Below are 26232 nucleotides of genomic sequence, written 5' to 3' on the forward strand. Positions count from 1 at the left end.
AAAAACCAAACCAAACCAAACCAAAACAAAACAAAAAAAAAACAACAAAAAAAACTCCATCACCCCACACTGAAGATAAATGACACAGAGGAACTGAATTTCTGTAGTAGACTAAGTTGCAATTTTCAATTCCCCCACTCCCCACATGACTCCACCGACCCTTGGGAAACAACACCAGGAAAGGGAACAGAGAGGAGCCAGCGGGACGGGAATGGGGAGCTGCTGGGCACTTTCTCCTTCATGTCCCTGACCTGGCAGGAGCCGCTTTAGGACATGGATCCCAAAGGAGCAAGAGGGACCAGGAAGCGCCGCTGATCTGCACAGAGCCCTTTGCCTGCTGCTGCCCCACAGGGAACAGGTCAGTGGAATGTTTGCCTTCCTCCCTACCCCACCTTCCTCTCCTGCAGCAGCTGCTCTGTTCCTGCCACCCTCTCCCGGTGACCGCAGGGCCCTCCCCAGATCCTCCTCTCTCTTCTCCTGTGCATCCCATCTGTATCCTAATACTGAAATGGGCCAGAACACAGTTTATAACACAGTTCAAAGCATGAGGAAGCAGGAATTCTTGACGTGCACAAGACACAGAGGGATCTCTCCTTGTATTGTGTCTATGGTGGGACTTTACAACTGGGTATTTATCCATTAGAACCACATGTAGGCATTAAAAAGTATTTCTTGTCTAATACATAAACAGCATTTTCTAGAACTCATTTTAATGTCTCCACCTCCTCCTGCAAGTCCTTTCATGATCCTGGAGGTTCATTTAGAGGGGTCTCTCTGGTGGTCATATTCAATGAATACTGCCATATTAAAGGTGCCCTTGCCTTGAACTTTTCCTCTGGCCATGCACTGCTGCCTCTTGTTCCAGAATTTGCCCCAAAATCACTGCAGCTCTACTGATCTGTTTCTGCACAGGTTCCTGCCATGTTTGTCATCCTGTGTGCCAGACTTTACATCCTGTGAGAAACAATCACCCACTTTTTAAAATTTTAAATGGTCAATAAACGTTAACAAAAAATGCAACAAAAGGACTAAATAAGGAGAAGCAGGACTGGGAGCTTCCCTCATGGCTGCCCACCACGTGGCTGGCTGATCTTCAAGATGGATGCTTCACCTTTGATACCCCATCATGGCTTCCATCAGCTAAACCTGGCCCCTCCCAAAGTCTGTCAGTCAGCCCTTCTTTGTGTTTATTGCTGGAGCCTGCTTTCCTGCAGCTTGACTGGAGGGTCAGGTGTTCTCATGTTGCACCTCTTTCCCCCCCAGCAACAAGCTTTTGTACAGCCCTTCTTTCCACCTGTCCTAGATGACTCAGGCTCTCTGATGGCAACAGTACAGAGGGGAGAGAAGGGGACAATGCGGACAACAGGGGACATCTAAACAACAGACTGCAATAACATAATTATACATCAATAAAGCTTCTCTTAATATTCACACAGTATTCATCCCTTAACTGTGAGAGCCAATCATCTCATTATCCATCTATAACACATCCTGTAAAATTTTGGCCACTTTGCTTTTGAACCACTTCAGAAAAGCTGAAAATGTTAATTCTCTATGTTATTTATCAACCTCCTGCCAAACAGCCCAACCCTCCCACCTCCCTCTCACACTCCACAATTTCCACTGCCCTCCTCCCCTGCACATCTCACTCCTCCCCACTGAAGCCTTCCCACTGCAGGGAGCTGCTGAGGAGCCACATGCTCCATCCCTGGATTCTCCAAGCACTGACTGCCCATCCACTCTGACCACAGCCAGGGGCCACATCCCACTGCCTGCCCAGCGTCCATCCATGGGGATGAGCATTGTGTCCCACCCTGCTAACAAATACCCTGAAGGGCATGATCTCTGTGAGACAGATGTCCCCAACATGGCCATACACAGTGTGACACTGCTCATCTGCCTCTGTGGGCTGGCTGGGAACGGGGCTGTGCTCTGGGTCCTCAGGTTACACAACCAGAGGGACACCATGAAACCCATCACTGCCTACATCCTTGACCTGGCCATCATCAACTTCCTCTTCCTCATCTTCATGGTCCCCTCCGCTCTGCTCTTCCTGAAGGAGGATTTCTCCTGCTCCTCCATCATGCCCCCAGCATCCATACGCTTCCTTTTCCTCCTCTTCCCGATGTTCCACAGCGTAGGGCTGTACCGGCTGACGGCATCAGCATCGAGAGGGGCAGGTCCATGCTCTGCCCACCTGGGCTCTTCTGCCACCTTCCCCAGGGCCTCTCATGGGTGGTGGTCAGTGCCGTGCTCTGGGCCCTTTCCATCACTGCCATCGCTGCCATTTCTGCGGTGAATTCCCTGTGCCAGTCACAGGAACACAAGCTCTGCCAGGGAGCTCTCATCTCCCTGTACATCCTCAACTTCCTCGTCTTTGCTCCATCCATGGTCATTTCCAGCACAATCCTCTTCATTCACTTCAAGGGTAGCTCCCAGCAGCAGCAATCCAAGAGGCTTGACATCATTGTCTTCCTGGCTGTGCTCCTCACTCTCCCCCTCAGTCTCTGGAATTTCCTGCAGCAGCTCGGCTACACCACTGTGTCCCCCAGGGTTGTTCTCCTGTTTGCCTGCATGCACAGCAGCATCAACCCCCTCATCTACATCTCAGTAACAAAGTGCTGGAGGCGCTGCTCCATGGGGTCCCTCAGGGGGTTCCTCCAGAAGGTGTTTGAGGAGCCAGAAGGGAGCACTGCCCCCAGTAATGATGCCACCATGGACAGGGGGGTCTGAGCCTGTTGAACCCCTCAAGTGCCCCCATGCAGGACCATGGGGCAGTGACTGAGGATCATCCTCCCACCCTTATTCCTGCAGGGAAAGGGAGCAGGGACAGTGATAGGGGCCATGTGGGAGGGATGCTCTGCACAGAGCACATTGGAGCATGGATTTGCTCCTCCCTCACAGGTCCTAGAGCACTTTACCCCCAAAATAATCCTTCCCAACACGGCTATGACCACAAAATTCTCCCTGGCCCCTGGTTCCTACATCCCACTGAGGTCTGATATCAATAAACAGCACCGTGAACCCTGAGCTGCCTTTGCCCCCTCTGCCAGCGCTTCCCGGCTTCCTCTGGCTGCTGCTGCCAGCCGGGAATGTGGCTGGAGGGAGGGGACAGAGAGGTAGTTAGCCAGGAATTCTGTGACTGCTTAGAAATTTCAAAATGATCTATGTTTAATTAGTCAAGGCTTATTTGACTGCGGTTTTTTAGCTGGTTTTGATTTAGAACTGTATTGGCTCAGTGTTAGTAGAAAATTTTATCAGTGCATACCCCATAGAGAACTTACTCAATAGATGGAGAAAACAATCAATAAAGTACTTCGAATGGTTATCATATAACTAGAAATAATTGGATGTCATAGAATAAGAATTATATCTTGAGAGGTTTAAGATTTCAGAGGCCTATGCATACCAAAAGATGTAATTAAAAAGATGCAAGACATCAGTTGCAATGGCAATAAGAGACCATTTCCTAGGCTTGTACATTAAATTTAATAAAACACTGTTTACTGGAAAAAAACTCAGGTTATCCATTTAACTAAGATAGATGGCATATTCTACTACTAATTAAAAGAAACAAAACACCTATACCATGACGTAAGAAATTGGGACAACATTTGGGAGTATCTATAAAAAATCCTGGATATTATAATGCATAAAAATGCCTGGAAAGTGTTGTTTCTTTAAATCTGACTATGGCAAGTATATTTCCAATATGTTCAAAATTTTGACTCAAAATACTTATTAGTCTAACATGCTTTTGCTGTTAGACCTAAATGTCTTGGTGTCAGAGGGGACACAGCCATGGCTTGTGCTCCCTTCAGCAACCATGATCCCCAGTGCCCAGAGCTGGGCTGGCACAGACACGATGGCCCAGGGGCTCAGCATTCCCCACCCCGAGTGCTCTGTGAGTGTCACAGCAAAGATCTCCCAAAAGATCTTTAATTTTTAATTTTGTGAGCCAGGTGCAAAGATTTCTCTGCCTTCAGAAATTCTTCCTCTCCACTGCCTTCAGCTGCTCCCTCAGCAGGCTCAGGTGGTGCAGCAGCAAGGAGAGGAGGAGGCCGTGATCCTCAGCACAGCCACCCCCTTCCAGGAGCAGGGTGACACCTGTGTTTGTCACCATGGGCTCCACGGGGCATCAACCCCCCGCCCTGGGGGTTCCCTGAGGCCACCAGCCCCACCACACCCCACACCTTCTCTCCAGCCCCACCACACCCCACACCTTCTCTCCAGCCCCACCACACCCCACACCTTCCCACCACATCTTCCCAGCAGCTCCATCATGTCCCACCCCTCCCACACCACCCTCCCATCCCACTCCCCATGCAGCCCACCCACCTCCCGTCCTTCCCATCCCTCCCAGCCCCGGGCCTCAGGCTCCACTCCCTCCCCACGGGCTGCTCACCCCAGCCTGCCCCGGAAGGCTTTGGGGCCGTCTTTCTCTTGGAGATGCCCCTCCCCAGCTCCATCCCTGCTCTCCAGCCCCCCAATCTCCTCTGGACACAAACAAGAGGCGCTACAGGGATGGCTCCACTGCTGTTCATTGCGCTGCAGAAGCATGGAATTGCCAGGAGGAGCAGAAACACTGCTGGGGCTCCTGAGTGGGGCAGGAGAGGAGCGGGGCTGTCTGGAGGGGAAGGCAGCCTGGGGGGAAGTCTAGAGGATGTCAGAGGGGGCATGGTGCCTTAGGATTTTAGCCTTTCCATTTTTCATATCCTGTATTGAGTTAGTGCATAACTCTAAGCTCCATGGAAAGTGTTAGTTAACTGTCTGTACATTTTGGTCAGACAAAGCAATCCCTCTAGGCCTGCAATTCAAGGACACTCTACTGCCTGAGGGCCAGAAAAGTATAGACAGAAGTGAGTTGGGGAAGGCAAAACTGGGGCTAAGTGACTTCATTACCTGAAGCTGTAATTGGAGGATTAACTCCGGATTTGTAAATGGACCAAACTTATATCTGTCTGAAAAACTCATGACCATTGTCCATTTTGGGTGCAGCCCCTCTTGGAGGCTTTGAGAGCTCAAGGTGAACCTTTTGAAGGCCTTTCATCAATGCCTCCTTTCATTCTCTTCACCTGCTCTGGCCTCTGTTCCAGGGAGCCAGCCCAAGGCATCAGGCAGACAGGGGCTGGAGCAGGCAGGAGGGCTCTGGGTGCCACCAATGCCAAATCTCCCACTGGACAGCAGCAGAGCCCAACAGGCCACACCTGCAGCCAGGGAGAGGCCAGGGACTGGGAACCCATCGGGATGGGATGGCATGGCATGGCATGGCATGTGAAGGGATGGCATGGCATGGCATGGAGCAAGAGTGATATCAAATCCAGACAGAATAAGCTCCTAACACCAATGGTGTTACCAAGTGAAGTATTGGGCAGCAGGACACACAGAAGGATCTCTCCTTATTTCTGTGTGTGTTTTGAGACTTTAGAACTTGTCTACTATTACCATACATAGATGTGGAATCCACAAAATCAGAGGGTTTTGGGAAAGCTGCAAAAGGCAGGCCTCAGAGACAGAACTGCCATTAGAGCTAAGCAGTAGCCATGAGATAGGCCAGCAGAAAAATTATTTAAAAAGTAGGAAAGCAAAGACCAATACAACAATAGTCTGTGTATTAATGCTTGTCTAGAATATTTCCCTAAGCTACAGAAAAGTTTATCTAGCAAGATATTAAGAAGTTTGAAGCTTAATAATAGAGCTCTGTGCATTGTGTTTTAAGGCTTACAAGTAGGTATTGTATTCGAAATAAGAAAGCATTGTTTTAACTTATGGTACGTGTGCTTATAGTAGTTAGATAGAGCTACTGTCAATATACTTTTGCTTTGTGTGATATGTCAAGAAGTTTATAAACTAAGTTGTAACATTAAGTTCTTAGTCTGCTGCCTGGGATGTGAGCTGGTGGCATCTTCCCATTGTCATAACAATGTAATGAGACTGATGCTGAAAAATAAAACAGCTCAAGGCACGTTTCACAGCAGTCCCGTCCCGTTTGTGATTTGTACATATACCCCTGGCCAGCGATACATAGAAATTAAAAAGTTTTTCTTATCTAAAGAACACCTTAAACATAAATGTAAATACCATTTTCCTAGAACTAATTTCCATGCATCCACTTCCTACTGGGAGTCCTCTGATGGCCCTGGAGGTTCATTGAGAGGGGTCTCTGGTGGTCACATTCACTGAGTGCTCTGATATTAATGGTGACCTTGCCCTGAACTTTTCCTTTGGCCATGTGCTCTTGCTTCTTCTTACAGAACTTTTGCCAGAACTAATGCGGACCTCCTTATGTTTGTCTGCGCTGGCTTCAGACACATTTATCACACAGGATCCACACTTTCACATATTTTTATCTATTTGCCCAGTTAGTCTTTAAGCAACTTCAAGAGAGTTGAAAATGTTTATTCTCTCTTCTTTATCAATCCCCTGCACACCAGCCCATGCCCCCTCCTCCCTCTCCCACCCCACAATTTCCACTGCCCTCCTCCCCTGCACATCTCACTCCTCCCCACTGAACACTTTTCACTGCAGGGAGCTGCCGAGGAGCCACATGGTCCATCCCTGGATTCTCCAAGCACTCACTGCCCATCCACTCTGACCACAGCCAGGGGCCAACATCCCACTGCCTGCCCAGCGTCCATCCATGGAGGTGACCACCGTGTCCCCATCTCTTGCCTCACCCACTGAAGGAGATGATCTTTGTGCGACAGATGTCAGCAGCGTGGCCATACACAGTGTGACACTGCTCATCTGCCTGTGTGGGCTGGCTGGGAACGGGGCTGTCATCGGCCTCCTCAGCCTGAAAAGAAGGAATGCTGGCTTCTTTGACCTGGCTGTCATTGACTTCCTCTTCCTCCTCTTTGCAGTCCCCTCTGCCCTCCTCATCCTGATGGAGGATGTCTCCTGCTCTCCTATCATGCCCTTGATGTACATGAACTTCGTTTTTCAGCTGTCATTGGTCTCCTACTACTGGGTGCTGTTCAGGCTGATGAGCAGCATCCCTGTGTGGTATTTGCACAATGTGTGCAAGCTCTGCTGCTGATGGGACCTTCCTCTGCGCCTGATGTGGGTGGTGGACACTATCCCATACTGGGCCATCTTGGCTCTCTTCACCGTAACTCCCACAGTGACATTCTTTTGCCCATCACACGAGCAGGAGCACTGCCGGGCAGCTCTCATCTCCATGTACACCCTCATCCTGCTCCTCTTTACTGCACTCGTGGTCATTTCTGGCACAATCTATTTCATTAATTCCAAGCGAGGCTCCCAGCAGCAGCAACCCAAGAGGCGCGACATCGTTATCGTCATCACTGTGCTCCTCACTCTCATCATCAGCCTCTGCAATTTCCTGCAGCAGCTCGGTTACATCACTGTGTCCTCACAGGTTGTTTTCCTGCTCACCTGCATCCACAGCAGCATCAAAACCTTCATCTACTTCTTGGCAGGGAGGTGCAGGAGGCCCTGCTCCATAAAGTCCCTCTGGCTCTCCCTCCAGAGGGTCTTTGAGGAGGCAGAAGAAAACACTGCCCACAGCCATGATCCTACAATGGAAACAGTGGTCTGAGCCTGTTGATCCCTTCCACTGGTCTCCTGAAGGACCCCAGGAGGCCCCAAGGAGGCTGAAGGTTTCCTCGAGCCTCCTGATTAATCAATATCCACAAGATCACCCTCCCCATGGTGGTGTATTCCTGCAGGAGAAGGGAGCACAGGCATTGCCTTGGGTGATTTTTGTGGGATGCTCGGCAGGGAGCACATTGCAGCATGGCTTTCCTGCTCCCTCCTGGATCCACATGGCTCCAAGCAGTGCAGCTGGGCTCAGTGCTGTTCCCCAGCTCTATTCCTCATGCAATGACCCTCATGGCCTCAGCCCCAGGGAATGAACTCCATCTCCTTTGGTTCAGCAGATGAGTTTCACGGTGCTTTCATGGAACATGGGACATTGGAATCCCTGGGGACACTCCCAGCACGAGATGGCGGTGATTTCCCAAATCTCAGTAGGGCTGGTGCCTCTGCCCTGGATGGCAGGAGAGGGGTTGGGATGTTGGGATCACAGGGAGCATCCTTCTTCCCCTTCTGTCTTTTTTTTTTTTTTTTTTTTTTTTTTTTTTAAGCTTTGGAGTTTTTCTAATACGAGTACTGTGTTCACGCTGAGAGTTGTAATGCTGATCTCTGACCATTGTGGGGAGCCGAAGCCCGAAGCGCTGCACAAGCTCCGGGAAGGCGGCAGGGAGGAGGAGCTGTGTTGGAAAAGCGGAATGTGTCTGAATGTGGGGAATGGATTATCGGGGGGTGGTTTACCAAGCGGGTACAAAGCCTTTTTTTGTTTTGGGCCGTGTGCTTCTGCCCGTGCCTCTGTATTGAAGTGAAGGGAGACACGACCATCCGATTGATGCATCGAACTCCAACTTTATTGATCAATCAATCACCTTAAATAACAGTGCTAACGAACGCCATGAATATTCTGTAATCCAATGTCATGATAGGCTAACAGAGAAACTTCTAACCACTCCCTTTGTTTTAGAATACCTACAATTGTTTATTAAAAACAGAAACCAAAAACAGAAACCAGAAACTAAAACAGAAACCAGTGTTCCCAAAACTTCTGCACCTGTTCTCAGGATGGCAGGCCTTCCCAGAGACGATGTTCTACTTGTTATGAGAAGACAGCACAAGAACTCCATTGTTTATAGAATGATGCTTGAGAGAGTCTAATTGTTTATACAAATCAGAAGACTGAGAACTGTTAGAAACTGCTTTTACTTTTCCCTCTTACTTTTCTCTCAATTATATGTCTCATGGCCTTTTTCTTTAAGCCATTCTTGAACTAAACTCTCCACATTTCCCCCGCTTTTTTCTTTGAGAGAAAAGAAGTTAGTTTGCCATGTCTCCTCTATCATTCTACCAACCATCCTTTGGATACAGCTGCAGAAGCAAGGTAAGATAAGTAAAAACAATAAGAGTACACCTAATATCCCTATAGTATATGTTACAAGGTTTCTTAACCAGGGACCCAATCCAAACCCTTTAAGCCATTCATCAATTCCCAATCCTTCTTCTTCCTTAAGGCTGTTAAGCCCTAGTCGTAGCTCTTTTAATTTAGCATGAATAGAAACAGAATGATCAGATAAGTTCATGCAACACATCCCTTCAAATTCCTCACACCCATGACCTTGTGCTAGCAGTAAAAAATCTATAGCAGCTCTATTTTGTAAAACAGCGTGATTAACACTTTGTACATCTGCAGTTAACATATCTAATATTTGTGAAGTCTTATTTAATTCACCCTTAGCCCAACACCCCATTTGTTTTGCTAAAGTCAACGCTTTGCTTGCAGCACCCCATGGTAGGAAAGCTGACATCATCACTTGTTTAAATTTACTCCAGAAGAATGGGTCTCCTATTTGACTACAGTCTAAGCTATGTAAGCTGCGCCTTTCCCTGCCAGTCTTGTGACTCAGTTGCATCAGTACAGATATATTAGGGTGGAATAATGATAACTTGCCCAAATAACAAGGTCCACCCTGCGGCTGGGCTGGTATTCCATTCCAGGCTCTATCTCCACAGATTAAAAATATTCCTGTGGGTAATTTCTTAGGTGTCATAATAGTAGAGCCTTTACACTGCTTATAAAGCTGTTTGGATACTATTTCTGGTTTTAAAGATGAATCTAGAGTAGCCCATGTTTGTTTATGTTGATTCACCTTTTGAAGATTAGAATAGTCAAAACTGAACCACCCACCGTTAGAAGTGCTGGTCATGCTAGCATTTGCACTTCCGAAAAGATCTAATTCCTCAGGTGGAGACTGCAAAGGAGTACTGAGTGATTGAATTAGCAGACATTGACGGTAGCCATCACTCTGACTAGCAGTATACCCTTTTTGTGCTGGTAACTGGATATTCACCATGCTGCGCATGCATAAGGCACGATTATTAATAAAACTGCAGAATTCTTGAGGAGACCACACTGGAAGCCCTACCAAACATGTTCGAAATGGGTTAGTGACTCCTCCTAGGCTAAGACAAAGCGATGACTGATTAATCTGTCTAGCAAGTGTTATCCATACATTATTTCTAGGTTGATTAAAATGTGCTACCCTTAACTCTTCAGCTACTACTATACTAAGCAAGGTAATAAAAATGAACCTCATTTTTCTGTTTTGATGTTAACCTTCTTTTTCTTTTCAGTTTTTAACCTTACTGTTCCTGACCCCTGAAGACCACACTTTTGTAATTTTCTGATACAATTATCTAATGCTTGATTGGGATCTCCTCTTATAGGACCTATAACAGAATGTGATGTTAAAGGCACCAGTTTCCTGCACCTTACTGAGGCTATATATGATGCACTTTGGGCCTTGACCTTTTTCAAAATACACTGTACCTCCCACCGATAATAAGCCAAGATTTTCTGCTCATGAGATTCATAAAGGTCTAAAGCTGAGGCAGTATTTAGCCCTGTCTCATTCCGTAGTGCCCGCTCCCAATTATGTTCCCAGATATGTCTATAATTTCAAGTGTGGCACCACAAATGGGAAAGTGACAACTGATCCACCCAAAAAATCCTATCACAGCCCCCGCAACACAATGCAACCCAAGCAGCACAATTTGGGCTGTGACACGCAAGACAGTTCTCTTTTGCCGGTCCTTTAATATGGAAAGATGATAATGAGTCAATAATGTCAATCAGTTTCTGGGTTGTCCGGCAACGGCGTGTTATGGCCCTGTCAATCACCTTCGAATGTCCCTTCAGTTGAAGCAGTAGGGGTCTCAGGATCAGGAACAGCTTCTGCTCCAGACGGTTCTTGTCCTCCTCCGTGAGTTGGTCCACCAATCGCTGCATCAAGAACAGGCTTAGTCCACTTAGCAGGTACCCATAACGCGCCTGTAGGGGTGGAAATACAAAGATATCCCCTTCCCCAGAACAGGACCTTAGCAGGATCCCTCCATAACCCTGTCTTAGGATCTTGGTATTTTACCCACACTTCTTTTTTCTGTTCACCAATTTCTTGTGGCTTATAGTGCAGCTCTGCAGGAGATTGCCCTACGTCTCCGAATACACACAAATGATTAATCACAAATAAGCTTTTTAACAACCTTGCCTGGGGATCGGTTATGTTCTCCTGCTTGGCTAAATACTTCTTCAGAGTACCATGTGCCCTTTCAATGATAGCCTGCCCTGTAGGGGAATTTGGGATGCCTGTAGTATGTTCAATACCCCAATCTCTTAAGAATTTCTCTATCCTTTGGCTGGTATAGGCAGGACCATTATCCGTTTTAATTCTTTTTGGTGTACCCATCACTGCAAAGCAACTGTACAGATGCCTTTCCACATGAATTGTTCTTTCTCCTGCCTGAGCTGTTGCCCATATATATTTGCTGTAAGTATCAATAGACACATGTACATATTTTAATTTGCCAAAACTGGGGACATGTGTAATGTCCATTTGCCATAGCTCGTTTGTTTGAAGGCCTCGTGGATTTACTCCTAGGCCTAAACCACATCCCCCATTATGACGACTACAGGTCGGGCAGGCCCTCACAATAGCTTTTGCTTCTGATAGTGATATCTTGAATTCTCTGCTTAAGCCTTTTGCATTTTGGTGAAACATTGAGTGGGCTTCTCGAGCCAATTGATGATTTGACAGAGGTGTGCTTTGAGTAATGGTGACCAATCTATCTGCCCTATCATTTCCTTCTCCTAAACCAACATCCCATTTGTGACTTCTAACATGAATTACAGCATAGGCATGTTCCCTGGATCTTGTAGCTCTCTTTAACTGCAATAAGAGTTCGTATAGTCTTTGATTTTGCACCTCTCTTATGGAAGCGTCTTCAATTCTTGCTACAACTCCTGCTACATACAGAGAGTCTGTAACAACATTCAGAGGTTGTTTTAACTGTGCCAGTGCCCATACCACTGCTAACAGTTCCATGGTTTGTAGACTGTCCACTGCTTCTGCTTGCAGGATATGATGCTTCCATACTCCCTTTTCCCGCCAGGTTATTGCAGCAGTTCTTGATTTTCTGCCAGCGTCTGTAAATGCAGTAATGGCACCTGAGATAGGAGAGTTTTCTCGCTTAGGACGAATTATCCAGTCCCAGTCCCCTATCCACTGAACCAAAGCTGGTCGAAGCTGATGTGTTTCAATGGGGCAACATGCACCTAAGAGAGCTTCCTGCAGTTCCTGTGAGTTAATCAAATACCAATCCAAGGTATCCTTTTTCATTGGTATCTTAATGGTAGCTGGTTCTGCCCCAGCCACCTGCAACATCCTTTCTCTGCCCTTCTTTATTAGCTCCACTAGCATTTCGATTTTTTGAAAAAGAGTCTTAGTTTGCTGCAGTGGGGGGGAGATCCATTCTAATATCCGTATTTCCCCCGTTTTTTGTTGGCACTGCGTGAGTGCTCCCAAAAGATATTGTGGGCCATTCCAGATGGTTAAATCAATGGATAATTCTGGATCCCTCCGGGAAACATGACCGTGTGTGACACGGTCCATAATTTGCTGAATGATCTGCTTTTGCTTCTCTGTAATACAGACCGGATGAGTTGGATCAGTTCCTTTTAAAAGTGGACGCAACTCGTTGAGTAGTTCATTGGGTATCCCCACAATTGGTTTTAACCACTGTAAATCACCCAGGAATTTTTGTGCTTCGTTTAAGGTGGTTATTTCTGTTTTTAATTGCAGTTTCTGCGGTTTGACAGTTTGTTCTGTCAGAGACCATCCCAGGTATTTCCAGGGGGCAGCTGTTTGTATTTTCTCAGGAGCTACCACTAGAGAATATTGTGCCAATGTGGTTCTTATTTGCAGGACTTGTTGTTGTGTGAAAGGCACAGGCTGAGCAAATAATACATCATCCATGTAATGATATATTATTGTATTAGGCCATTGCTTCCTAAGAGGTTGTAAAGCTGCAGTGACATAAAGCTGACACAAGGTGGGGCTGTTGCGCATGCCCTGCGGAAGAACAGTCCATTCAAATCTCTGATCCGGTGCTTCTCTATTAATCGCAGGTAATGTGAAGGCAAAACGTCGCATATCCTGTGGGTGAAGGGCGATAGTAAAAAAGCAGTCTTTCAGATCAATAATCAGCAAAGGCCAATTCATTGGAATCATGGCTGGACTAGGTAATCCAGGTTGTAATGAGCCCATAGGTTCCATCTGAGCATTAACAGCACGCAAATCATGTAGCAGTCTGAATTTTCCTGATTTCTTCTTAATCACAAAAATTGGAGTATTCCAGGGACTGGTAGATAAACGCAGGTGTCCTTGTTGAAACTGTTCGGAGACAAGCTGATGTGCATGCTGAAGACTTTCCCCTTTTAAAGGCCATTGCTTAACCCATACCGGGGTATCTACAATCCAGGTAATGGGAATTGGGAAAGTCCAAGCAATGGCTGCTACCCTAAAGGGTGTTCATTTGTCAAAATTACTCCCAGTTGAGCCATAATATCCCGACCGATAAGGCATTGAACAGTAGGTGGCAGCTGGACTACTGAAAAAATTGCTGTAAGCTGCTTCCCGTCGATGTAAACTTGAAGAGGAGGGGAACGGCTAGCCAGGGTAAATCCTCCGACTCCGGATACTGCAGTGGTTGCTGGCTGCAAAGGCCAGTGTTGAGGCCAGCAATTAGGACTAATAATGCTGGAATCCGCTCCTGTATCTAGCAAACCTGATAATGCCCTTTTTTGTCCTTGGAACTCTATTTCTACCTTCTTCTTAGGCCTGTCAGATAGATTTAAAGTCAGCAGAGTAAGTCCTCCTGTGGAACCAAAAGCACTTTCGCCTCTCTTCTGACCTTTTATGGGTTGTATTCCTTTGGTCATTTGCTCAAGAGGTAACAACTGAGCAATCCTTTGTCCCTTATGAACTTGAAGAGGAGGAAAGGGAGTGTAAGCCATTACTATAATCTCTCCCGTGTAATCCGCATCAATAACACCAGGTAAAACAAACAGTCCCAGCATGGATGCTGAAGATCTTCCAAACAGCAAAGCACCCACTACTTTGTCCTGTATAACAATAGGTCCCCGAACCCCTGTTGGAACCTTTTGCGGGTGCGAAGTCATTAGTGTTACGTCTATTGCGGCTGCCAGGTCCATGCCGAGGCTCCCTGCGGTAGCTGGCTGAAGGCTGCCTGCTGTGGCTGCTGTTGCGGAGGGTTGGAGGGAGGAGGGAGCGTTGTTGTTGCTGCAGCGGCGACTTGTGTCTGGGCGCGGCCGGTGCGATACGCGCTCCTGGGGAAGTTTCCCGACTTTCGTCTACAAGCGCTCGTATTATGGGTATCTATACGGCATTTCTGACACCAGATTCCGGCAGCCTGGCAGTCCCGGCGCAGGTGACCCATACCTCCACATCGATAGCACTTCATGCGGCCCCCTTTATTAGATGCCGCAAACGCAGCGGACGCTTGAAGGGGCGCAAGAGCGGCTAATACCTGACTCTGAGAGGACTTTGCCTGTTCTTGCAAGCCTACTGCTATCTGTTTAAGTGCATCTACCACAAAAGCCTGCTGGCCAGTGGGAATGAGAGCCATCCTTTCTAATGCTTCCTCGATAGTCCAATTTGCACCTAAGGTGTTAAGTATGTTTCTAGTAGCAGAGTTACAGTTTTGAATACAACACTGTTTGAGGAGAGCCCCACGCATAAATTCCGCTACTCCGGCTCTCTCAATTGCCGCCGCAGCTCTATCAACAAAAGCGCCAAATGTCTCATCTTTGCCTTGCTTAATTCCCATATACACTGGTATCCCTCCTGGTTCTTTTACCATATCTATCGCGAGTCTGACTAACCGCATTGCCTCCCGGCACTTTTCTTGGCCTATTAAGGCTTGTGCTTCAGTACGAAGAAAAGGTCCCAGCCCCATAAGCTCATTAATAGTGATACCATGCAAGGGATCCCCCGGCTGTCTTTGAACTGCCACACACTCATTAGCTAAAGCTTGCCAGTGGGCGTTAAACAGCAATTGTTGATGTTGAGTAAAAATTAATTTAACTATCCCACGACAATCATTAACAAGAAGGATACTGGTGTCAAAAATATAATCGAGCATTTGCTTAGCTGGTTCACTTTTAAAGCCAAACTGACTAACAGTAGCTCGCAACTGAGATAACAGCTTCCAGTCAAGAGCGCTAATTGTGGCTTGAAAACCTCCTCCAGGCTGGGGGTTAAAGACAACCGGACAAGCCAATTCTCGAGCCGAACTTATCAGCTCTTGATCTCCCTTGTCAATTGCATCTTTGGCCAGGGCAGCCCACGCGTCCCGTCTTTCCCTCGCAATCGCCGCCGCCAAGCCGATTTCCGACCCAGGGACCGGCTGATCGCTTGTCGGGAACGGAGTACACGTATCTGGCCCCAGCTGCTGAGACGCAGCAGGTACGGGAGAGTCAGAGGTGCTCTGTGTAGCCTGCGGCAAAGCAGACAACAAGGCACCCCGCGGAGCTTGGCTCGTTAGGGGGGGCTGCGAAGCGGGTACTAAAGCAGTCTGCGTAGCCTGGTTTGTAGGCTGGCTCGTAGCCGGGCTTGTAGCCTGGCCCGTTAAGGGGGGCTGTGCGGTGGGCAGCGAGGCGGACTGCGCCTGGCTCATAGTGTGACTCATAGCCTGGCTTTCCGAGGGAGGCGGCGAAGCAGGTAATAAAACTGTCCGCGTCGCGGGGCCAAGAGGAGTTCCCGCGTTCTTATCAAATTCCCTATCTTGATCGTAGTGTTTGTTACGATCGTGGGCAGCAGTGGCTTGATAAGCAGCCCTTTTTTCAGCTTGAATTTGCAAAAGCTCAGTGTTAACGACCCGCCATAATTTACCCCACTTCTTAGCAGTTTTATCATCATCTAACGTAGCCTGCCACAATAAATCACCAAATTTACGCCCCTCAGACAATTCGTGAACTGTGTGAGGATTTATAAAGATCCCCCTTTCTAGGCCATAAGCTAAAAGGCCTGGTAACTCTTTCTGTAAATCTATTCCCTTAATTTGCCGTTTTTGCAAAAGGGTAATAAAAAGTTCATATGCGGCTTGCCTTTCCATACCTATGTGCGCACGTTGCAGCTCTTCAAATCAAGGTCGCGGCCGCATGTCTCGGACGAGCCTATCTGTATAGTCGCTCGCAGCGCGGCGCGGGCCAGCGGGTTACCCTCCGCTTTGTCTTCCACGCTTCTTCACCGTCCCGGCTGCAGTTTCGATCTTACGGAACCCGAACCTGGCTTCCCTTCGCGTGGCGTTCGCTTCCCCGTGGTGTTCGCTATCACGGTCGGAGGTCACCATATATTGAAGTGAAGGGAGACACGACCATCCGATTGATGCATCGAACTCCAACTTTATTGATCAATCAATCACCTTAAATAACAGTGCTAACGAACGCCATGAATATTCTGTAATCCAATGTCATGATAGGCTAACAGAGAAACTTCTAACCACTCCCTTTGTTTTAGAATACCTACAATTGTTTATTAAAAACAGAAACCAAAAACAGAAACCAGAAACTAAAACAGAAACCAGTGTTCCCAAAACTTCTGCACCTGTTCTCAGGATGGCAGGCCTTCCCAGAGACGATGTTCTACTTGTTATGAGAAGACAGCACGAGAACTCCATTGTTTATAGAATGATGCTTGAGAGAGTCTAATTGTTTATACAAATCAGAAGACTGAGAACTGTTAGAAACTGCTTTTACTTTTCCCTCTTACTTTTCTCTCAATTATATGTCTCATGGCCTTTTTCTTTAAGCCATTCTTGAACTAAACTCTCCACACCTCTGAATTCTAGTGCGCACTGAGCACTGTTCCTTTTACCTTGTCCCTTGTTGTAGTTTAATAAATTTTTAAAATTTTAAGAAGTGAGGCGTCGTTTCTCACAACAAAGAAAATGATCACGTGATTCCTAGGGAAAGTGAAAAAAATCAACATCAACAAGTCCGAGGCTGTGGAACTCTGTGGAAGCCAAAGATGCAAAACCATTTCCAGCTGCCCTGTGACTGCACCGAGCCCTGGAAAACAACACCGGGACAGGGCACAGAGAGGAGCCAGCAGGATGAGAATGGGGAGCTCCTGGTGACCTGGGCACTTTCTCCTTCATGTCCCTGACCTGGCAGGAGCCGCTTTAGGACATGGATCCCAAAGGAGCAAGAGGGACCAGGAAGCGCCGCTGATCTGCACAGAGCCCTTTGCCTGCTGCTGCCCCACAGGGAACAGGTCAGTGCAATGTTTGCCTTCCTCCCTACCCCACCTTCCTCTCCTGCAGCAGCTGCTCTGTTCCTGACACCCTCTCCCGGTGACCGCAGGGCCCTCCCCAGCTTCCCCCTCCTCTGCCCTGTGTCAGAACAACCCAACCCTCCCACCCCACCATTCCCACTGCCCTCCTCCCCTGCAAATCTCACTCCTCCCCACTGAATCCTTCCCACTGCAGGGAGTTGCTGAGGAGCCACATGGTCCATCCCTGGATTCTCCAAGCACTGACTGCACATCCACTCTGACCACAGCCAGGGGCCACATCCCACTGCCTGCCCAGCGTCCATCCATGGAGGTGACCACTGTGTCCCCATCTCCTGCCTCACCCACTGAAGGAGATGATCTGTGTGATATAGAGGTCACCAGTGTGGCCATACACAGTGTGACCCTGCTCATCTGCCTCTGTGGACTGGCTGGGAATGGGGCTGTGCTCTGGCTCCTCAGCCTGAAAAAGGGTAATCGTTACTTCTTTTATATGGCTTTCATTGACTTCCTCTTCCTCCTCTTTGTAGTCCCCTCTACCTTCCTCTTCCTGTTGGAGGACGTGTCCTGCTCCCCTATCGTGCCCTTTATGTACGTGAGTTTCCTTTTCCAGCTGTCAGTGGTCCCCTACTACAGGGCACTGGTGTCTCGAAGGACTGCGCAGTCTATGCAAAAGCTCTGCAAGCTCTGCTGCGGCTGCCGCCTTCCCAAGCACCTGATGTGGGTGGTGGGAAGTGTCCAATACTGGGCCTTCTTTGCTCTCTTTGCTGTCATTCCCACACTGACATTCCTGTGCCCATCACACCAGCAGGAGCTCTGCCGGGCAGCTCTCATCTCCATGTACACCATCATCCTGCTCCTCTTTGTTGTGCCCGTGGTCACTTCCCGCACAATCGTCCTCCTGAGGGCCAAGTGGGGCTCCCAGCAGCAGCAGCCCAAGAGGCGCAACATCATTATCCTCATCACTGTGCTCCTCACTCTCTTTCTCAGCCTCTGGAATTTCCTGCAGCAGCTCAGTTACCTCACTGTGCCCTTCCAGGTTGTTTTCCTGCTCAACTGCATCCACAGCAGCATCAAACCCTTCATCTACTTCTTGGCAGGGCAGTGCTGGTGGCCCTGCACGATGGGGTCCCTCCAGCGCTCCCTCCAGAGGGTCTTTGAGCAGCAAAAAACAAAAAACCACAGAAATGTCTCGCACAGGAACAGCAGTCTGAGCCTGTTGATCCCTTCCACTGCTCTTCTGAAGGACCTTGGCACAAAGCCTGAGGCTTTCCTTGAGTCACCTGCTCAATAAATATTCACAGAATCACTCTCCCTGTGGTGCTGTATTCCTGCAGGAGAAGAGAGCAGGGGCATTGTCTTGGGTGATTTTTGTGGGATGCTCTGCAGGGAGCAGATTGGAGCATGGCTTTCCTCCTCCCTCCTGGATCCACACGGCTCCAAGCAGTGCAGCTGGGCTCAGTGCTGCTCCCCAGCTCTATTCCCCATGCAATGACCCTCATGGCCTCAGCCCCAGGGAATGAACTCCATCTCCTTTGGTTCAGCAGATGAGTTCCATGGTGTTTTCAGGGAGCTCTTGCCTGCAAAGAATGGGACACCTTAATCCCTGGGGACACACCCATCATGGAGCAGCAGAGATTTCCCAAATCCGTGCAGGGCTGGTGCCTCTGGATGGCAGGAGAGGGGTTGGGATCACAGGGAGCATCCTTCCCCTTCTGTCCAGCAGAGCCGGCCCTGCATTCCCAGCTGATGGGAAGGGACACCAGGTAGGGCTGCAGAGCTGGGGAGGGACAGCAACTTTCCCTTATCCTTTCAGTGGGAATTTGTCACATTCTTGAATTCCAGAATTGAATCCTTCTGAGTAAAGTGTAGGGTCGATAGTGAACTCCACTGAACTTCAGTGCCTGTATCCGGAAAGTACATGGAATATGGAAATTCCCATCACCAGATGCTTGGACCATTGAATTGCACAGAAATTAGGGGGTTATGCTGCTCTTCTGCAGAATGGGGCCATCCATCCTCTAGTTCCCCAGCATCAGTGTCCAGGGAAGCCCTTGAGCACCTCCATCCTGAACCTGGCCACCCTCAGGAGGAGCTGCACAGCCACTCTGCACAGCAGCTCCAGCCACAGTTCAGCCTCTCCTGATCTTCGTCATTCTGAAATTACCCCTCAATCAGATTTGGATTCATGGTTTTTGTTTGATTCCACTCTGGAAGTTCCAGCCTCTGAATTTGTTGAATAAACAACATCCAGGATTCACTGCAGGGCCTGTCTCTGTTAAACAGTGTCCAAAATGGCTCATTTCCTTCTTTTATCCCATTCTAAAGCCTCTGGCTGCTCTGGGAGCAGGGCAGGTCCCTGTCCCATACCAGAGCCCTTCCTAAGGCATGTGCCTGCAATGCTTGGGATGATGTTGGCAGTGCCAAGAGCTCCTGATTCCTGCTGGGAGAGACCTGGGCAGCAGCCACATCTCTTGCTCAGGGGGAAGTTGTCCCTCCTTTTCCCACTGCCTTAAATCCAGGGGAAACCAATGTGCCACTGCTTCTGGAAAGGGAAGTGAGAGTGAAAGCTCTGGGTGGTGAGTCAGGCTTTGGAGACACACGTGAGGTTTAACAGCTATGGAGCATTTATTAACAGTGTTGTTAATGATTTATAGAAGAGAAAGACTTGGACATCTGAAAGGGGTTTTCTCTCCTTGACTCTCATGTCCTGTCCATTGGAAAGACAAAACTTTCCAAGGTACAACCTCTGGCCCAGGGATGCACAACTCACCCGAAGCGTCCCTCCCAAGGCAAGTGCAGAAGGACCATTATCCTTCCATGTACTTTTTCTCCTTCCCAGCACCTTCCTTGTCTCCAATGCCACCCAGGCCCTCCCCACCTGAGCTTCCTTTCAAAAGAGCAAGACTTCAAAGCAAAAGGTTTTCTGGTTGTCTCTGCCCATGGCAAAAGGAGAGATGGAATGAGATTATCTCTACCAATCCTTCTGTTATGTTTGCCCAATTATCCCATCATAAAAAGGCCAAACAATATTAAAAGTAGTAACAATTTTCATTAAATAGTTTAGAAAATATATGAACAAGGGATAATTTGGTTCAAATAATAGCGCATAAGCAAAAACAACCGCGGGGTACAGAGGGCAGAGTTCGATGACCCTTGCCACTTCACGTACAAGCTTGCCAAGTGAAAGTCACCCCTTATATGCCATGTGTCAACGCCATCTCCTCCTATTTTCGGTGCGTCACTTTTCTGTCTCCACCCTCCTCACCACCTTTACCATGCACGCACCACCACTCGGTTTGGTGGTCGCACAAGTCTTTGGGGGTCGTCACTGATGAAGGCTCTGTAGTCTTCTTCGTTGTCCTTTAATTCACCTTTGGGTGGCACATGCGCACCAAGCCAGTACAATGTAAGCCAAGACTAACGTATCACTGCATCTACATATCAAAGCAATAAGTCCCTTATAATTAGCATTTTCTTGGACCCAACCAGGTTCTTGGTCATTTTTAGCAACTGTATCTTCAGCTTCTTTCCTGTGGTCCTTGAAAACATCAGCTGGGAAGGGGGGTTGGGTGGAGCCCCTCCTTTCCCTCTCTTCTTTGGCATTACAACTTTTAGCTATTAACTATTTTATTATTCTCAAATATTAATTACTGTATCAATATTGATTACTGTTTCAATTTTTATCAGCATGAATCATACCTATTTATCACACCTCCAACCTGTCCTGGGTGACTTTATGAGCTGAATTGTATCCCCATTCATCTGTTTAGCCCAGAAATAGGTTTTGCACATTTCAGACTGGCTCTTGAGCAAAGAGAGGCAGAGCAGATGCAGCAGTTTGTTTTCAGAAGCTGCGCTCACTCCTCCCCATTCCTGCTCCCAGACCGTGCTGTCTGCAGCACAATCATGCAGCACAGAGCTCTCCTTTGCTTTTATGCTTTTTCAGCTGGCTGAGGCAGAGAAGTTCCATGGACTGTGGTTTTCCTTTTGCTTGGAACTGTTCAAACCTGCTCTGGTCTGAAAACCCAGAAGAGCACTGGGAGCTCACACCTGTGGCCCACCAGGGCCTGGGACGCGGCATTTTCCAGCACCAGAGGGACTGATAAGGGACTGAGTGAGCCAAACTGCACTCCACAACAAGGACTGGCTGAATTTGCCAACTCTTCAGAACAGCAAGAGATTTTATTGTTTCATATTGCTTTCATTTGTTATGCTTGTAAATACTTTGCTTGTTAAATAAACAGTTTTTCCCACTTTTCTCTCTGGAAATCTTTTCCTGAACCAGCTGGGGAGGGAGGGGCTGCTTGAATTTGTTTTCGAGAGAGATCTCATTTGGAGGCCTCCACCTGAATGTAGCCTAAAGCAGGACACATCCCAAACCATTCCATGAGGATTCCTCATGACATCCAGCCCCAGGCAGGAGTTCCCCTGCTGCACACAGCACCACCCTGACAGAGCTCAAGGAGCATTTGGACAATGCTCTTAGGCACAGGCTGGGATTGTTGGCATGTCCTGTGCAGGGCCAGGAGCTCAACTCCATGCTCCTTGTGGCTCCCTTCCAACTCTGGATATTTTATTGTTCTATACTTTGATGATGCTGTTTCATGATTATTCCACCTGATGATGATTCCACTGTGTTGTCCCTGTTCCCTGGCTCTGGCACAAAAGCCTCAAAAGCCCTCTGCAAGGCAACACTACCAGAGGGGGTGAATTCCTTTGCACAGCTCTCAGCCAGGAAGCAAATCAGAGGGTGGGCACTGCTGTTGGCCGAGGAGCCAGAGCACAGCCCCATTCCCACCATCCCACACAGGCACAGCAGCAGCAGCAGCAGCAGCGGGACAGGCACTTTGCTCCACTGCCTGCTGTCACACTGGCTCCAGTTGTCGTGGCTCTCCTCATTCCAGCTCCCCTGGGATGCCTTCCCACTGGGCTGGCTCCAGCAGGCAGGGCTGGCTCCCTCCATGCCAGGGGACAAAGTGCTCATGGTGACACCTCTGCTGCTTCTCCTGCCCTCACACAGCTGCAGGGGTGACAAACAGACACACCACAGCAACGCTGCTGTCCCCCAAACGTGGCTTTTCCCATCTTTTCCCACCCACAGCTTCCATGTGGAGCAGCACAGGGAGGGGTGAGGGACACGACAGATGGCAAGGAGGATGTGGGAGCCTGGTCCTGTGTGCCTGGCACAAAAGCCAGGGAGATACCTCCTTCCTGGCTGTGGACAGGACACAGCTGGAGGAGAAAGACAATTGGAGAAGTAAGGAATTGCCCATGAAGATATCAGAGAGCAAATGGCTTTGGGATGGATCTGAGCTGAACTCTCAGGTGTCAGTTGATGTCACTGAGCTGCTGGATTCCTTCAGCAGGACACTCCTTTCAATATTCCCTCCCTTTTCCCACAGTGTTTATAGGTTTGAATTCCCTACAGACCTCAGTTCTGCCCCCAAAATCAATAACCAGGTTCCACCCAATGAGGGGGCCCTGATGAAGGTGGAAGAGAAGAGTCTGACCTGGTTTCCTCGGGCAGCCTGAAGAACTTGCCCGCATTGCACTGCCCTCAGCTGCCAGGCTCCAGCTGCTGTCCCTGGGCCGGGATCTGCAGGAGGTTCCCTGGAATGGTCCCTTGGGAAAGGGGAGCGCAGCCCGCGGGCTGAGCCCGAGCAGCGTCCGGCGCGGGCTCTGTCCCAGCTCCTGCCACAGCCCCTGCTCTCCGTGCTGCCTCGTGTTCTCCAGGGCTCTCACACACAGGCAGCTGCCTCAGAGCCTGCCACGGGCTCAGGGCTCTGCTCCTCAGCTGCTCTTCACTCTGCCTGGGAAATGAGCAACGGGAGAGAGCCTCAGCAACCACACCTGTGCCCAAAGCACTTGGGCTCCATCTCAGCTTCTATTCTATTTTATAGCAACCTCAATCCAGAAATCTTGTCTTTTGAACTGCCTGAACTTGCCTATTCTTATTTCTGGGATGGATCCTCAGGACCCTGCACTACAAATGTCCTGTTAAACAATGATTTCTGATTCAAATCTAGTTTTCCCCCTTGCATACCACAGTTTCAGTGGCACTCACCATTCAGTTTCCAAGAGGATTCATGCAGTAATAAATTCTGTGTGCGAGCTGGAGCACAGACACACAGCAGAGGGAAGATTTAGGATGTCATTTCTTCAGAGAAGTGGCAAATCCATGCTGTTCTCTTGGCTTTAATCCTTAGAAAGTTGCAGGTTTCCTCTGAGTCACCATCTACACTGCATTTGGAGTCAGACAGCAGCCTACAGTGAATTCCAAGGAATTCCTAGAAAGCTGAGGTGAGGTGATTCCTACCCGGGCTGACATATGCCTCAGGGATCTGGGATGCTCCTGCTGGAAACTGCTGGCCCTGGGACCAGAACTGTCACCTCCCATCCTTGCTGACACCGTGTTTGTGTCCCCAGCTATGCAATCTCACATCCCCTCACCAGCCCAATCCTTTCAAGGGCAAACACTTCATGATCCAGGAGCTGATGGGGCTCTAGAATCGGTGGAGAGGCATTTTGGACAAGGGTATGGAGTGATAGGACAAGGGGGAATGGCTTCCCACTGACAGAGGGTGGGTTTAGCTTGGATATTGGGACGAAATCCTTCCATGTAAGGGTGGTGAGGCCCTGGCACAGGTTGGCCAGAGGGATGGGGTCAGGTAAAAACAAACACAAGTGCTCTGAAGTCTGAGGAGGAGGAGGATGAGCCCTAATGGTGGGCTGGAAAGAGGACCACAGCAACCCAAAACCTGGTCCCTAATAGCTTTCACTGCAGCATCAGGGGTATTGGCAGGAATCAGGGTGGTTTCTAAGTGCTGCTGACCTGGCTGCAAGCAACTGAGTGCTGTCCTTCCCTTGGGCTCTGTGAGCCTGCACTGGAATGACAGAAATGGGAATTCTCAGCTCAGTTTGTTTTCTTAGGGCCAGGGGAGGTTTTGGCAATGATCCCGGACCTCTTCCTAGAAGGGGAGTTGTTTCTGAGCACTCAGATGCTGTGAGCATTTCCAGCACTGCCAGCATTCCAGTGCCACCAGCCCCACCAGCAGCTCTCTGCTGCTGGAGGGACAATGACCTCTCTGGGTAGATAAATGAGGGATGGCCGAAACCTGCAGAGAGAGGGGAAGTATTTGGAGAATGTCCCATCTGAAAGAGTTTTTCTATTCAGGAGGAAATGAGGAGCCATTCAAAAAATCTGCATGTCGAGCTACTTCCTCTATGGCAGAAAATAATGGTCAAGACAAATAACTCCGAGGAAGTAGCCAAAGATGTAATTTCCTTCTCCCCCCTAACTCCACCAAGGCTAGGGAAACAACACCAGGACAGGGCACAGAAAGAGGAGGCAGCAGGACGGGAATGAGGAGCTCCTGGTGAGCTGGGCACTTTCTCCTTCATGTCCCTGACCTGGCAGGAGCCGCTTTAGGACATGGATCCCAAAGGAGCAAGAGGGACCAGGAAGCGCCGCTGATCTGCACAGAGCCCTTTGCCTGCTGCTGCCCCACAGGGAACAGGTCAGTGCAATGTTTGCCTTCCTCCCTACCCCACCTTCCTCTCCTGCAGCAGCTGCTCTGTTCCTGCCACCATCTCCCAGTGACTGCAGGGCCCTCCCCAGCTCCCCCCTCCTCTGCCCTGTGCTTTGCTTCTGCATCCCCTGGCAAACCGCCCAACCCTCCCACCTCCCTCTCCCACCCTCACAATTTCCACTGCCCTCCTCCCCTGCACATCTCACTCCTCCCCACTGAATCCTTCCCACAGCAGGGAGATGCTGAGGATCCACATGGTCCATCCGTGGATTCTCCAAGCACTGACTGCCCATCCACTCTGACCACAGCCAGGGGCCACATCCCACTGCCTGCCCAGCGTCCATCCATGGAGGTGACCACCGTGTCCCCATCTCCTGCCTCACCCACTGAAGGAGATGATCTCTGTGAGACAGATGTCACCAGCGTGGCCATAGACAGTGTGACACTGCTCATCTGCCTCTGTGGGCTGGCTGGGAACGGGGCTGTGCTCTGGTTCCTTGGGTCCCATTTTTTGTCCAGGAACAACACCATCCTTTACATTCTGATGCTGACTTTTTTGGACTTCCTCCTCCTCCTCTTTGTGTTGCCCTCCACTCTGCTCTTCCTGCTGGAGAATGTGTCCTGCTCTATCATCAGGCCCTTGCAGTATGTGGGGTTGCTTTTCAGGATGTCAGCGGTGTCACACAGCGTGTGGCTGTGCACACTGACATTCTTCAGCATCAAGAGGTGCAGGTCCATCCACTGCCCACTCTGGCACTGCTGCCACCATCCCCAGCAGCTGTTGAAGGTGATCCATGCCATGCTCAGGGCCTTCTTCATCACTTTCATCATTGTCATTGCCATAATATTTTCTCTATGCATTGTCCTGTTATCTGAGCATTGCTGGGTTTCTTACATCTCCATGCACGCCTCCAACCTCCTCCTCTGTGCTCCCTTCATCCTCATTTCCAGCAAAATTGTCTTCACTCATTTCAAGCCTGGCTTCCATCAGCAGCAGCCCAAGAGACTCGACATTGTTATCTGCCTCATTGTGCTCTTCACTCTGCCCCTCAGCCTCCGCCATTTCCTGCCGGAACTCAGCTACATCGTTGTGCCCTCCCAGGTTGTTTTCCTGCTCATCTGCATCCACAGAAGCAGCAACCCCATCATTTGCTTCTTGGTGGGGAGGTGCTGGAGGCCCTGCTCTGTGGAGTCCCTCCTGCTCTCCCTCCAGAGGGTCTTTGAGGAGCCAGAAGACAACACTGACCACAGCCATGATACCACCATGTACAGAGAGGCCTGAGCCTCTTGATCCCTTCCACTGCACTGCTGAAGGACCCTGGGACAGTGGCTGAGAGATTCCTTGAGTCTCCTGATCAATAAATACCCATAGGATCACCCTCCCTGTGCTGCTGCATCCCCAGCCCCTTTCCAGGTCGCTCTGGGCTCTGATCCGTGCTTGGGAGGCCTCAGCCTTGAGGAGCAGCCCCTGGGCTCAGCTCCTGTGGCGCTGATCAGAAACA

The 26232-nt window shown here is 49.2% G+C and overlaps 3 protein-coding genes and 1 pseudogene across 3 annotated transcripts; all 4 read left to right on the top strand.

The window, feature by feature from the left end:
* The first annotated feature begins 1789 nt into the window (after positions 1-1789).
* On the top strand, positions 1790-2733 carry LOC128937061 (mas-related G-protein coupled receptor member H-like). Its single transcript, XM_054276417.1, is given in 2 exon segments — positions 1790-2156; positions 2159-2733. Coding segments are annotated over 2 exon segments (942 nt in total).
* A 3907-nt stretch (positions 2734-6640) lies between these two features.
* LOC128937001 (mas-related G-protein coupled receptor member H-like) lies at positions 6641-7561 on the top strand (annotated as a pseudogene).
* Positions 7562-17505: 9944 nt separating this feature from the next.
* On the top strand, positions 17506-18363 carry LOC128936269 (mas-related G-protein coupled receptor member H-like; the record flags this gene model as incomplete). The annotated part of the gene is made up of 1 exon (XM_054275070.1): positions 17506-18363. A coding segment is annotated over exon 1 (858 nt), but the record flags the coding sequence as incomplete, so codon positions are not given.
* Positions 18364-25076: 6713 nt separating this feature from the next.
* On the top strand, positions 25077-26012 carry LOC128937063 (mas-related G-protein coupled receptor member D-like). The gene has a single exon (XM_054276418.1). It carries the CDS (start codon positions 25077-25079, stop codon positions 26010-26012), a length of 936 nt encoding a protein of 311 aa, XP_054132393.1.
* The last annotated feature ends 220 nt before the right edge of the window (positions 26013-26232 follow it).

The sequence above is a fragment of the Melozone crissalis genome, unplaced genomic scaffold (genome assembly GCF_028551555.1).
Source record: "Melozone crissalis strain CALT ecotype California unplaced genomic scaffold, PUWL_Pcris_2 ptg000018l_1, whole genome shotgun sequence".
Taxonomy (NCBI): Eukaryota; Metazoa; Chordata; class Aves; order Passeriformes; family Passerellidae; genus Melozone; species Melozone crissalis.

Coding starts and splice junctions, on each gene's coding strand:
- LOC128937063 (XM_054276418.1), top strand. CDS start 25,077: ATGGAGGTGACCACCGTGTCCCCATCTCCTGCCTCACCCACTGAAGGA.